This window comes from Lytechinus variegatus, chromosome 2 (genome assembly GCF_018143015.1).
Source record: "Lytechinus variegatus isolate NC3 chromosome 2, Lvar_3.0, whole genome shotgun sequence".
Taxonomy (NCBI): Eukaryota; Metazoa; Echinodermata; class Echinoidea; order Temnopleuroida; family Toxopneustidae; genus Lytechinus; species Lytechinus variegatus.
The window spans coordinates 18,044,473-18,059,664 of NC_054741.1; the positions used below are offsets into that span (position 1 = coordinate 18,044,473).

Consider the following 15,192-nt stretch of genomic DNA (forward strand, 5'->3'; position numbering starts at 1 on the left):
AATTCTGCAAAGAGAGTGTAAAGAGTATTTCATATGAAACGGACGAAAACCCTTTCAATGTGTAACGAGATTTGTAAATGATGAGGTTAATAAGCTTATGAATTTGGTCATTTTCCTGTAATGGTGTTATACTAAGAATGATAACCATGCAAACGACTTCATAAACATCGTAATCATCGTCTCCGTAGAATAATAATCGGCATCGTCACTGTAGATTTGTGTAAAAACATTTTGAAAAGATAATAGATAATAGAGGATTAATATCCATTACTATTTCATGATTATATTTTTCTTTCTCATACCAGATGTCGGGATGACAGGTTTACGTGATACTAGTCTAGATCCTGTACCAAAGTCGGGTAAATATAATTTTTTTCCCTGTATACTTCAAATCTCGAGTGCCCGATCACTTGGTGAAGTTGAAATAACGATAGTCATATATACAAAAACAATTTGCATTAAGAGTTTTATTTAATCAATATTCCTTTGTCATGAGGAAAATTTGCGTGAAAGATTTTAAATTTGATTTTTACCCATCTCCCCTAAAATCAGAAATTGCTTGGAAATACTTTTTTAATGCACTTAAGTCATAGTTCCGATTCTGTTGAATTTCATGAGACATGATGATGATTAATAATTTGTGATGTAAATCGAGTGAAAATATTGTAACAAAATATGTTTACAGATAAAGCGAGTAACATCTAGTTGATTGATCGCAACCTTTTTTTAGAACGTACGGCCAATATATATGGAGGTCGCCATGGTCGGATTTAGTAATGCAGTGTTTATTCAGTGGTTAGTCGAGGGGGTGACATGATCTGAATGAATGAAGTAGATTAGTTTAGCTGAAAATCACCAAAAACGGTTGAAAAATAACGTTTTATATTCGTTAAAATATCATGTCATCATCATTATCAATAACATGCAATTAGCACTGTACTAAGGTCATCCTTCGACAGGGATGATATTTCTTCGACATTTCTTACAGGGAAATTAAAATAATTCAATTGTTCATTAAATAAAAACGTATAGATACGACTGACTTTGAATTCAAATGTTATAGTAACCTTATTGTTGTTCATCCTATATCGAAGGAATATTTTCAGTAATAAATTGCTTGCTTGGAATTTTTTTTATTCAAATGGGACGATAATCAAAACATTGCAATGAAACAAAAAACACTTCATGCACTCCTTTAATAGCACCTTCGTCAAGAAAGTAGTAGTAAAATGGTATTTATTGGCAAAAACAACATATCGCAGCCCAAAGGCTGAATTACATGAAGTTTACAATTGTAATGTTAAAAAATTTGATTACACATCATTTTCACAATTCAATTACATAATAATATGAAATAACTACATCTTAAGACTAAATACAACTTTTAACAGACTAAAGGTTGAAAGGATGGCATAGAAAAAGAGAACAAGAGAGAAAGAAACATAGAAAGGAAGGAGAGGATGACATATGGGATAAGAGAAAGGAAAATTGGGAGAGAGGGAGAGATGTTTAGAAAAGGATAAATCATGGGGTGGAGAAGTGGGAATGAAAAGGCTTGAATGAGTTGGCAGAAGGTAAGGGAAATGAAAGAAAGAAACGAAGAAGAAACTGAATCATACATGTGTATATGTAGGAAAATGAAATATACCGAAAAATGTAATAATTGCAATTCATATATGTAAAACGTTTGCGTTATAATTCGAATTCACAATATCGAAATAACATAATGTCTCGCAAAGTAACATTAGATGCACAGATAATATAATGGAGAACAGTTACAGATAAAAAATGAGTGTAAAGATAAAGAGATTGAGAGAGAGAGGGGGGAGAGACAGAGAGAGAAAAGGACAAAGCATAAGAATACAATTATAAATCAAGAAACAAAAGTGGACTTGGAATTTAATGGAAAAGAAGTGCCCAGATGTCCACTCGTAATACATTATTTTCTCCGTGTACAACTTCACTTTGCATTTTGGGGTATTTTACTATAAACTTCACTACCATCCGTAAGCTTGCACTGGGGACATAACGAATGGAACATATCAAATTTCCAACCCCAGCCTCAAGATGGCGTTATTTATTACGTGATAATTGTGACACGTTGATGGCAACGAAAATTAGTATGGATTTTTTTTGTCAATTTCCTAGTTCTAAGCGGTGGACCACTACCTAGTAATTCAAAGTTTGAGTTGGCTGCCTGTGCATTTCACTGGGGTCAGAAAGATGATAGAGGCTCCGAGCATACTGTCAACTTCAAAGCTTATCCTATGGAGGTATGTTACCATTCTAAGATGTTTTCATGTCCATTTGATGTGATTTGATGTGACTTGATAAACTGAGCGCTGACAAAATGTAAAATTTGCACACGACATACGTGATGGGATGAGGCGGGGACAAATCTCGAATAGAATTGGTAAAGCAAGCAAGTAGTCCAGCGCCCCCTTCAGGCGATGTACTCCTGGATTTGTGGGGAGTTTTCTCTCTTCTTTTCTCTTTCCTTTTCCCCCTTTTTACTATTTGCTGTTTTGTCATCTCCTCCTCTTTTGTTCTATTTCTTTATTGATTTAATCATCCTTCAAAATAATTGTTATTCTTTAAGATCTTCATTTTTTCTCCCTTTTTCCGTTCCTTTCTTTTTTTCTCTTTTTTATTTCTTTCTTTCTCTTTCTTTCTTTCTTTCTTTCTTTTTTTTCTTTCTTTCTTTCTTTCTTTCTTCCTTCTTTCCTTCCATCTTTTTTCTTTATTTTTAATTTATTCCTGTCTACCTTTATTTCCATCTTTTCCTAGTCTTACTCCCTTTCATTGTTCTTTCTTTTCTCTCTCTTTTCATGTATGAACTCATTTTAAAGGGGACCTCAGCCTCAGATTGCAACAACACCGTGTTCATCTCGGTATTCAGAGTTGTGATTTCAATCATTAGATTATGCAAAAAATATATATGTAGGGGAAGGCGGGGTAAGTTGAGCATAGGGGCAAGTTGAGCCACCAGCCCCAGGCCAATAATGAATGAGTCAGAAATTGTGGTGGTGTCATGTATTGAAGACCCATAGCATAACCTCTAACCCCACCACATTGTTTTCAACTTTGAAACAAAAAGTATTTTTTTAGAGGGAAAAATATGAATTTCAGCCAAAAAAGTAAAAAAGAGTGTGAAATAGATAAGTGCTTTATAAACACACACGTCTTTGAATATAATAAAGACATGATAACAACATTATTAGTCCAGGTATGGATCTTCATTCTTGTCATAGTCTTTTATATGATGGATGCATAATAAATGTGTGGATACAAAATTATCGCACTAAGTTCGGACTGGGGTAAGTTGAGCCAAACAGCATGGAGCAAGTTGAGCCATGGTAATTCTTATGGTAATGTATCTTGAAAAACAAACAAACCATAAAAATCGATTGAAATGCTGGCTGAAAGGAGCAAATTAAACATGACTGCTCTTTTCCTTTTAAAGGATGTTAGTATTTATAGAGAATTAGCAAGTGAAAAGACTTTAAACAACAAATTGACATGCTGGTTCTCCCCTCATACATTTTGTGCATAGTTTTTGTGACTCAACTTACCCCAGAAGGTGGCTCAAACTTACCCCATATATGGGGCAAGTTGAGCCATTTGACATCGTTTTTTTCAAAGGTCACGATGACTTTCAGTGTGGGGATAGAAAGTTATATATAGGTGGAAAATATTTCAGAAGAATCAAATTTCAAGGCAAGGTACTTATTTCGACAAGATTATTAATCATATCAATTCTAACATGCAAAAGCAAAAACTGTCACAACTTACCCCGCCTTCCCCTATATATTTGCCGCAGTATATAGCGTTTATTTACTAAATACCTGTCCCTTTTTTTTCATCAAAGCCAGTACGATCAGGAAGACCATGATGACTCTGCTTTTGTTCTTGTCAAAGCAAAAGAGCGCCACCTATCACCTAACATACAGTAACTCGATTTCTTTCTTGAATCCCCCCCGCAACAAAATATAATTTTACCTTTTTCAGAAAATTAACATAAATTCTAATTCACAGCATAGACGCGAATTTTAATTTCAATTTCACTAAATACGATTTTTTCTCGACCAATCCATAACATAAAATTGAAAGATGTTATTATATGCCAAGGTCTATACAAAACCGACCCCATCAGAGAGAGAGGAGAGAGTAAGAAACACTAAAAACAGTCTGATTTGCAGTATGGGAGATTTCTCCGAACTAATTATTAAGATCTCTTCATTCAGATTTCATTTTACTCATTAGTTTATATAGCAATGCAAATATTACTTTCTGTTTTACTTAAGTAATAATTATTATTTAGTATACCCGGGGAAACAATAAGATATGTTTTTTTTTATCCATGTTACCATCATTTTTAGTACTCTTAATTGCCGAACCCATCGGCAAGGCCAAAGTAAATATAATTTGCAAGGGTTGGCCTGGGATCGGAAATATGACCTCCAGTTAAGGGATGTAATTGTGCACCTAGCCAGAAATATCATATTATGGGAACATGATTATGACTTAAAAAGCCAAAATAATACCAAATCAATGTTAGTTGATAGTTCCAACTAGATGCGATCGTCAAAGAGGCTTGAGAATGTTGCGTGTCCCAATAAAACATGTAACAGATGGCGAGGTTTAATGACACTTCAAGTGATCAAAGTCTTTGGAACCCTTCAACTGTGTTGACTTCAACCATGTTGGTCCATGCTTCAACCAACCCTTGTATACCAATACAATCTTTGGTGGTAACCAGAGGCTTCTTTTTCACCTTATTCATGCTTAATTCAGAAGGGGGATACATGGAGCAGCATAACACAGTGGTGTACAGAAGGGGGAGGGGGCTTGGGGCGCTTGCCACCTCCAAAATTGAGTAAAAAAATTACCCAATATAGGATAGAAAGGGAACAAGCATGTTTCCTGCGTATTTTTTACCTCATATTTGGTAAAGTGCAGGTTGAAAGGGTAAATTCCAACGCAACATTGCGTAAGATTTAACAATATATTTTGAATAATTTTACCCAGCAAGCATAGTTATACATGTTCCCATTTTACCCAACATTGCGTAAACTGTGTTTAGAGTGAAAGAGAGCAGGATGAAATGCAATATTATTTTCTGAATATTTTATTTAAAAACCTATTACAAACTTGGATTTTGTAATAAAATTGTCGAAATTTTTTGTTCGCTCACTTTGCTCGCTCGTAATCTTTTTAAAATAAATTTTGCCCGATACGCCATATCTGCCCCCCCCCCCTGCATTTGGGGGGCTCATTACACCACTGGCATGATATTTTGTTTCATATTAGCAGCGGGTGCCCGTTTTATTATAAAGAATTAACGAATGTAATTATGTTCACTATACCATCCTATTGAACATCATCCATCATTCAATAAAATTCAAGATATAAAGTGATAGTTAAAATAATGATCAATTTACCACAATAAAAACTTTTATGAAGCGACCCCGAGAAAGTTTTTCGCTTGTAATCAAATAAACCAAGAATTTAAGAAAGAGATGCAAACTGTACAAAATGACAGAAAATGCGAGAGGAGGAGCAGTGCCCACTTAAACATTACCAAATATTTCGAAATTTCGTTCGATCTTGATCAGATCTGCCTCCCCCCTCTCTCTCTCTCTTAAAAAGAATGAGAATTCTGTCTTCAAGAAGAAAATAAGTAACTGTTTGCAAATGATTTGAGAGAAAGCAAACTTGAGGACCAGCTCTCGAGCGTGTTTATAGTGGTAACACAATTACCCAGAGCAGCATGATGACAAGGTAGTACAGTGATTGGATATTCCTATAAATTAGGTGGAAATTAATCGAGGGGAGAGGGGGTCTAATGTTTGTACTTGTCGATGTTGGCGCTCTTTAAAGTGCTATGTCAATTTAATCAGACTTGTGGCGCTATTAATTACGTATTAATAAATAGTTTGAATGACAAATGCGAATTGATGTAGAATAATTCGTAGATGGGGAACTTTTGTGTGATTTATAAGACTCGTGATTTATTTTTTTTATTTTTCAATTTTCTAATTAGAAACCTGTTTCGGTCCGGAAGATTGGGTTCGATGATGTACTTCATTAAAGATTTTTGTTGATTTTGTTATAGACATGAACGGTTGTTTTATATTTTTCCTATTATGAACTGTTGGTTCAACTGCTTTCTACACCAACATGATCAATAAGGCAAATCATGAGAATGTTTTGCCGAATGATATTGATAGCATGATTAAAATCGATTTTTATTTTATTCCCCCCCCAACATTGCTTTCACTTTTATTCAGACTCCATGGTTATGTGATGTTAAGAGTAACTGTTGGTATTTTAGCATAACGGATGGCAACGAGTGGATGCAGATTCAAAAGTAATGCATTTGAAAGTACAAAAGTACACCGGCTTATACATTAATTCGTAAATAATTATACCAAAAGAGCGCTAACATTTTACTAGAATTAAAATGCTTCCAAATATATACAGCATTTTTATTTGTTTAATACTTGAATAACCTTTTTTCTGAAGGTTGTCCAAATTTTGTTAGGATGAGATGAACAAAAGCCTCATTTTGTGGCTCACCACCGTGACTCTCATGACATCATCAACATCAATACTGACTCATTTATAGAGACCAATATCATTGTTTGATGATATTCGTTTCTTTCTCTTCCCCTTGGGATGGTGCACTCTGATCTTCCTTGCCACCCGATCCAATCTCTGATGGGTCATGCTCAAACACACATCTGACACTCTGTTTCTCTTTCGTCTTCCGATCTCTGTCCGGTGTTATTTCCACCTTGCAAAACATTCATTCTTCTTAATATCACTGTGTTGATGTGTGTGTGAGTAAGACATTCGTTGGTTTAGAGTTGTGATAAGGGCCGTTGTTTGATAATCATTTGTTTCCCCCATGCGAGGCGCCAGTCTGAGAAGCCATCGATTCATCAGAGGGCTTGTCCGGCCGTACCTTCAGGCGACCCATTCACCCCCCGACTCGCTCTATGTGGGGGAAACGCGCTTTTTTAAACTATTGTAACAATTCTTATTTGGAGGGACAAATTGATTAAGTACACAAATCGGCAAAACTAATGGGAGAAGTATGGCTAGTTATCAAACTTTCGCTCCATCATTATACGGTAAAGACATTCATGTAATGTAATAGATATGGAAATGAGGGAGGGAGACTGCCGCGGGGTAAGAGAAAGAAGATGGGCACATATACCTTACTGATTTTATATCGACTGCATACTATTCCTCAAAATAAAACAAAACATAATAAAAACCTTCTTTAGAGGTATTATGTCAAAGAAAAATGTTCTAGGACAAAAATGAAATCCTTTTTTTATTTTTAGGGTAAAAGGTAAAAAAAAATCACACTCCCTTTCTCCTTTGATCTTTTCCTTCATTCTATTTTCTTCTAAAACCATTCTCCTTCGATATAACTGTCTTTCTGTCATTTTTTTCTATTTCTATCATGCTTTTCCAAATTGAAAGCATACTTCATTGTATCCTTTTTATAATTTTTTTCCATCTGATGTTATGTACAAAAATATGTTATGTTCCATTTTTAAATGCCCGACTTAACTTGCAACTTAACTCAAGAATCAACAGTGTCCAAATAAAACCTTAATAGATATATACATGTATATTGAAGACTTGGATATTAGGATAATGGGTAATTGATTCTTTTCTATATCTTTCTCTGCTTTTTCCTTCATTACTTCCTATGCTATTTCCTCAAGTCTCGTTGATTTCTTGTCATATTATGTGAATCCCAAAATAAGAAGAAAAAAATCAGTGCCCACTTAAAAAAATTGGCTTTAAAATGGTACACTGTTAGAAAATTTCTACTTACAAAAACAAAAATTCCTGCAGCAGAGTCTCGAGAACACCTGTAATCTTTGTATGAAAATTGTATAAAATCTGTCCTGTTTTAACAATTTACAGAATGATTTGGTTACTTCTTTCTGTAAAATCTGTTCTTTTAAATTTTCTTCTGTAAAATCTATTTTTTCTAACATTTTACAGTGAAAATGATTAGCAGTTTATCAAACGTAATCATCAAATAATAAAAAATAATGATATAAACACACGATATTATTTTGTGACCAATTCGCATGATCAAGATTTTATATTTCAATAGGTATAATGATTTCTTTAGTTTGGTCACTAGAATTGGAGACTGAACATAATTTAATAATCATGATATAGATTCATTATTTGAATTCAGCCATTATAACTCTTTTAGTCACTCATACAATGTAAGCCTCTTTCATGATGATGTCATTTCTTTATCTAAAACTTTAGGATTACAATTTTACAGCAATATCTACAAACTAAGACATCAATCAAGAATGCATCATACTTCATTCATACATCTTGGTTACGTGTTTATGAATTGCTTCACAATATCATATAATGTAGATTACCTCTTCATATTTGATATTATTGAATTTATATCCTTTGTTCAATTAACAAGCCTGAATGAAAGCCTTCGATAGCCAAGAATAAATGCCTCTTATTTAGAATCTCAAATCTCATTTCAACTGCACTTTTATGATATATCTTAATGGTATTATATCCCGCAACCGCACTCTATTAATATCGCGAGGAAACAAAATGCATTTAAGGATGGGATTGCTTCTTGAAGTAAAGAACTGATGACCTAAAATCATCTCAACTAACTTTCATCGTCTATTCTTGATTAATTTTGATTTGGTATAGGCAATAAATGACCATTTTCATGGCGTCTGGCTCTGTCTTGAGGTTCTATCTGGCATTTTCTGAGATGGGTGGAATGGTTCGCTACCATCTATCCGTATCAACAGGATCTATGCCTAATGCTTCGACGAATCCACTAATAATTACAGCTATTACGCTGTAGATCCGGCCTTGAGTTTCTTCTTGCTTACCTAAACATTAAGTCTGACACGCTAAATCCTCTTCCTTTATTGACTGAAAATCATCAATATCAGTGTTGAAAGGACGGCACCATTGAGAAAGATCGGAAAAAAGGGATGAAAACAAAAAGGAATGGTTTGTATCTGCGTTGATTTGTCATTTCACGTTCAGCCATTTCGACTATTCTCAATAGTTGATTGACAGAATAAAGCATTCATCGTTTAATTTCACTTGATGTGGAGAATAAAAGAAAAATGAAATCTCCCCAACTAAAGCTTAATAATCTGTAATTTCCTCCCGATTAGATTGGTTGCTCAATAGGCTGGGTGTTCTTATGGATGGCCCATTCATCATGCAGACCTCATCCTTTCTCTCGGTATTTTTAAAGCGAGGAAAATTATGACAGGACACCGGAAGTAAATCGATAACCATGTAGAAGAGATGAGAGATAGGTTCAGATATTGAAAACCATCTCGGTATTGGGTCTCAGTCGAACCATACAGCAAACCGGAATATCCAACTATTCAGGGCTAATTCTGCATCAATTATTATCATATTCTAGGACGATTTGCACCGGGTTATCCCCATTGTCCTCGCGACAATATCCCTTACATAGTTAAAATTTGGAGAAGAATAGAACCAATTATGATTCTACCCAACAACGCATATCGCAAAATAAAACACGGTTCAAAAACCGTTTTGTCTATTGTTACAGTGGAGTATTGACAGTGATAGTTGGATCTAGTAGATCAAGTGGAGCGATTTGAATTCATTATGTTTACAAGGTTACCAATTGACAGTGAAAAGAATACATTTATCGCATCTACAGAAAGCTGTCTAAGTTTAGACGACCACATTTGAACAAATCCATAAATAAAAGTTTAATGCAGATAAACGCCCACATTGGATATCATTGTCCACGGATGACGTATTTTGTCATACAGTATAGATCAATAATTGCCCAATATATAACATTGCAAAAAAAACTAATATGATTAGTTACTTGTTAAAATATTCCAGTTATTATGCTTCGATTTTTTCCCCCAGAATCTTTGTTTGGAGTGAACGTTGATTGTTAAAAATCCAGACATAATGGCGGGGTACCTTAATATTTAGTTTCTCGTGCTCGATGTAAGTTATATTCGTTTCTCATATGAAAATAGGCCTAGACGAACCAAGCTTCTCTCCGGCCTATTATAGTCGTAAATACACTGTTGATCGCTCAGAAATACATAAATGGTCTTGGAAGTTACTTTTGTTTCACGCTGTAAAAACTTCCCTTTTTAGTGGTGGCTCAAACTGTTCAACGTGTAGGTTCAGGTATTGGCCATTTGTTATTATGATATGTGATCATTCCAACCCCCTCTTTCTTAGATATATACAGTATGTTCAATTATCACAAAAGAAAATGTTTTGATGACGTCAAAATTGAATTTTTCATGCCAAATCTAAAAACTATATTTAGGAAAATGGAATATCAGTACATCATTTTTGTTTCCTGCATGTTTAAAAGATTTTGTTTCAATGTGTGTCTTGAAAGGGTTCTTATTTTCCCATTTTCTTTCATTTTGAAGCTTCACCTAATTCACTGGAATAGTTCAACCTATAATACGTTGGAGGAGGCGATGGGCAAACCACATGGTATAGCCATCATAGCTCTCTTTATACAGGTAAGTTTGAGTGTTCAACAATTCTAGGATTTCAATGTTTGTTTTTTTATTTATTTCTATCATGAAAAAAAAAACTTTCAGATCATTTGCATTTGCAAAGGAAAATTAGAAGAAAAAGAAAGGACAGAGGGATTGCAGACTCAACAAACCTTGTTGTTTTTGCATGCTCCCTCATATTTCACCTTTTTTTCAAATCGCTTTCTGTCTTTTTATAGTTTAGACGAATGATTATGCCATGTGTAAGATAAAGTCGAATCGAATGTGAAATACTGAGCTTGTTTTATTTTGAAATAAGATTTCCATTTAAACACATTCTTGGATAAATAATTTTCATTAATGTGTCGCATACAAATTATTTCATATGATTAAAAGCATGCTATAGAAGAGGGATAAGATGATTCATAAATAAAGGAGAAAACCCTCAAAATGTATACTCAGTTCATTATTTCATCGCTTAACCTTTGACAAAAGTTCATCTTTAACTGAAGGTGCTATTTATGGTTATTGTTGGATGCTGAAAGATAATGACGTAAACCTGAAATGCACTTAGATTGAGGATAAGATGATAGAACTGAAAAAAGGAGACTACAGACTCACAAAATCTAATAAGGTATCATCATTTCATCGTTGCTTTTCTTCCAATTTTTATTCGTCGGGATGCAAATATTGCCGTTCTACTTTCCAACACGTGGCTGGCTTGAAAATCTTCTTCAGTTTCTTAATGAATCACCAAATGAACAAATCATTCCATTGAGATCTTAACAACATTCACAGAAGCCGAAGGAACGCCTAATTTTCTAGCCATTCGCCCCGCCCCTGGCTATGGGTACATAAGCGTGTCGCATTAATCCATGCCCTTCGACCGTCCGTAATAATAGCTCATCGCGGAGCTAAATTCTCTCTAATATCGACGTAAAAATGAGAAATGTCTGCGGTTTGGAGTTGATCGGATTAGTGGGTAAGATCAGCCATTGTCGCATTGTCACAGCCACACGCATCTCAACTACTGAAAATATTATTGGTATTAAAATTAATAATGTTGTGAAGTTAAACAAGTCATGAATATCCTTTAAGGTTTGTTGTTTGTTCATAGGCGTGCTAAGGAAGAAAAAAATCATTCATTTCTCTATTCCATGCACTTTTCTTATAATAATTAAACCAATCCATCGTGTAAATATGAACCCCTGAATGTTAAATTGGGACGCCGACGGTTATTCATTCTGTGGTTGTTCGGTGTTTTCTGAGGACAATTTACAACATAGACCTTTTATTTCTTCATAAAATTCTTTTCTTTGTCACTGTGATTTTTTTATATGCAATCTCGGCTACAGTAATAAATCTCGCTTAGATATTTTGCCTTTTCCTAAGTGAAATTTGGAAGTTGGATATGCAGGGTCAAATTATGAAGACCATGAAGACCGTCTTCAAAACCCAATCAATTCACTGATAAACCAATATTGTCAACATCATTGACATGTCATCATGACGTCATCAGTGTAATGTCATCCAATAAGTGATCACTTTTCAACAAAGAAGATCAAAGATTCCTCCCCGCAAACTATATTGACAATTTATCAAAACCTTTGTTTCTTTTCCCCACGTGGACACAGGGGTCGAAATCAACATATCATTGAAATCTCAAATCTCATCTAAATTTGTTCATTTGATCATCATGGTTTGAATCAGTGATCGGCGCATTATTCGATTCATCGGCTCATGGTGTTATCAAATTGATTGAAGGGTCATCCCACCCCCCGTTTCAAATCTCTATATTGAAATAAGGTATAAACTTTGTTCTGTCGTGATTGACAATACCTTTTCAGCGATTTCAATACGATCGATGGATTTTTTTGCACTATTTGTTCTAATTTTGGTTCAATGTCCCCTTCTCAAATACTCCAATCATGACCCTACACAGCACCATAACCTATTCTAAGCCCCCCCCCCCCTCCTCCTTCCATCATTTTGACTCGCCTTCACCATATCTGCTCAATTTAGAGTTTGTTTCCCCCTGTTCCCATTTTGCTCTTTTCGGCTTCTTTCATCTATGGATGGAGCAAAGCGACGCCGCTGACCCGTCATGTTTCCGCCCTTTCCTATCTGTAACGACCTCCGGCATCTCTTCGCCTCATTACAATGATCCGCGTCCATCGACATCGCCTCCGTCACCTTCAAACCATCCCGAGGATGACGAAGTCTTTGTCTTCCGTCTTATCCCCGAACGAGAGACAATAGCGATTATTGGTCCAATCTAAAGATGAGATACATTGATCACCTTATTTAGTCACAAGGTGATTGAGATATCCAGCTTCCAGTAGAGACACATGTAGGTGTCATCAGTTTGGGATCCTTCATAACGTGTCCAATCACAGGTTTCTTTCAAGTCTTGCCTGCTCTGAATAAAACGGTCACGCTTAAACAATGAATCATGGCCCCTATTCCTTTTCTGACCCCAACACACACACCGCAATTTGAAATGGGTTGTTTGTCACATCACAATATACCCATATCAAAATATTCGTCATTTCACTTACATAAAGGGTAAGCAATTGCCTTTCGGCACACAAAATTAGGCAGATGAACTAAAAGGGAAAAAAAAGGAAACTTAAAATAATACAAGAATCATTTCTAAAACATGCAAAATCCTCGATTTTATGGTAGAATAAGATGAAATAATGTGAAACCTGATATGCTCATAATGTCCAAGAAATCTGATAAATCAGAGTTAGAGTGATTCTACATCAGCCAGACTCTTTGGATACCTGCTTCTTTGAGTTGGTTGACCAATACATCTATGGATTTAAATGCTGGTTCTTTTCGATGTCTCGAGCCATCTCAATTTAATTCACGATGCACTGATCTCTGCATGTCTAGTACAAAGTTTAATAAAATCCAATCTTTCAAGACATGAAAGAAACTCCGCCTTTGTTGAAACTGAAATATACCACTTATGTTTTTATAGTATTCGTTTGATTGCTTTCTGAAGCTATATCTGCGATATTTGAGAACAAATATGTACAATTCCAAAATATAACAATGTTTATTATCAATTATCAAGGGAAAACCTAAACTTATATATCTAAACTGATTGAACTCTTTTAAGGACGCATGACTGTATTGGCTTAATGACATCAGGGGATAGTCCTTTTGATTATTGGTATCAATTTATGGTGTCAAATGACGACTAATACACTAAATTACAAAAATTTCTGATGATGCGTACTTTTGAATGTATTATATCGTCATGTAAAATTATTTCAATTTGTGTTTTTGTTAAATATCGGACTTTTAGGAAGAACAGAGCCATTGTATCAACGGCTCGCTCTGAATGTTATCAATCCGTATATTTTAGTTTTTATATCATATTCGCAATTATATTTCACATTATTCTGTTCAATGTATATTTGCTTTGATTTTCATACGTTAAATAGAACCAAACAAAATGCAAGGTAATTGCTTATTCACCAACAATCCAATCAATCAACCAATCAATATATTAATAAAATATATAAATGAAATAACCAACACTGGAAAATTGTGATGTTTGAGATCAGTCGGTGTGTTTAGAGGACCACACCATGCTAAGGTGTAAAAATTACACCATAGACATTGGACATAACACCGAAGAGTGTAAAAGTAACAACCCAATGGGTTGTAATAACACTCATAGGTGTTGAACCAATGCCATCTAATTTGACACCGGAGTAAAATGTGTCTGGTTCTCTATATGTACACCGATCATCACCAAACATTTTGATGCGCAGAATTTACAAAACATAATCAAATAATTAATCATTCAATCATTCTCTAATTATTTTTTTTCTATATAGGTTGGTCGAGAGCATACCGGCCTTCGAACATTTACCGACTACCTTGAAGCCGTCCAATATAAGGTAAGATTTACTGATAAATGTCAAGTCCACCAGAGAAAATGTTGATTTGAATCAATAGAGCAGAATCCAACAAGCATAACGCTGAATTTTCATCAACATCGGATATAAAAAAAAGAAAGCTATAACATTTTTAAAGTTTCGCTTATTTTTCACAAAACTCAGTGACATACAAAATGAGAGTCAGATGTCCCCCACTCACCTTTTATACAATATTTCAATAAATTCGTTTCTTTATTCATTGCTCTTATAGCCTCAACACATCAGTGTCAATAACTTAAGCATTTTTAAACACGTCGAGATGTTCAATATCCATCAACAGTTTCTGTAATAAATGAATAGATTTTCAATAACACTTTTTAATATTTTTTATTCTTTGTATAGCGTTTTGCTTTCTTAATTTTGACGCATCATTCGATGAAATGTGCAGACTTATCACTTTCAATATGAATTCGATACGTATTTTGTATCAGCTATTCCGCTCTATCTCCTTACCATGACCATGATGACATTGTCGGGAATGATCGTCAATTCTGCAGTTGGATTTCTTTGATAAGGCTTGCACATTCTAACAATAGAGGGATCTTGTATTACCAGTGCTCTAACCGTCTTTAATTAAATCTTCGATGAGTGTTAACAGGGGCGGCTACAACGGGGGCAATTGTAGCTATTTCAGTCTAGGCGGGAAGGGCACATTTCGAACCCGGAGGGGGAAGCGACGGTAGCTTGGA

General features: G+C 34.8%; 1 protein-coding gene across 3 annotated transcripts in view; it reads left to right on the forward strand.

The window, feature by feature from the left end:
- The window catches only part of LOC121407482 (carbonic anhydrase-related protein-like), a 43,501-nt gene that overhangs the window by 14,610 nt on the left and 13,699 nt on the right, over nucleotides 1-15,192 (forward strand). For all 3 annotated transcript variants that reach the window (XM_041598577.1, XM_041598579.1, XM_041598578.1), the window contains exons 3-6: nucleotides 306-359; nucleotides 2,149-2,273; nucleotides 10,476-10,571; nucleotides 14,402-14,464. In XM_041598577.1, the coding sequence (XP_041454511.1) occupies nucleotides 306-359; nucleotides 2,149-2,273; nucleotides 10,476-10,571; nucleotides 14,402-14,464 (338 nt within the window). The remainder of the gene's footprint in view (nucleotides 1-305; nucleotides 360-2,148; nucleotides 2,274-10,475; nucleotides 10,572-14,401; nucleotides 14,465-15,192) is intronic.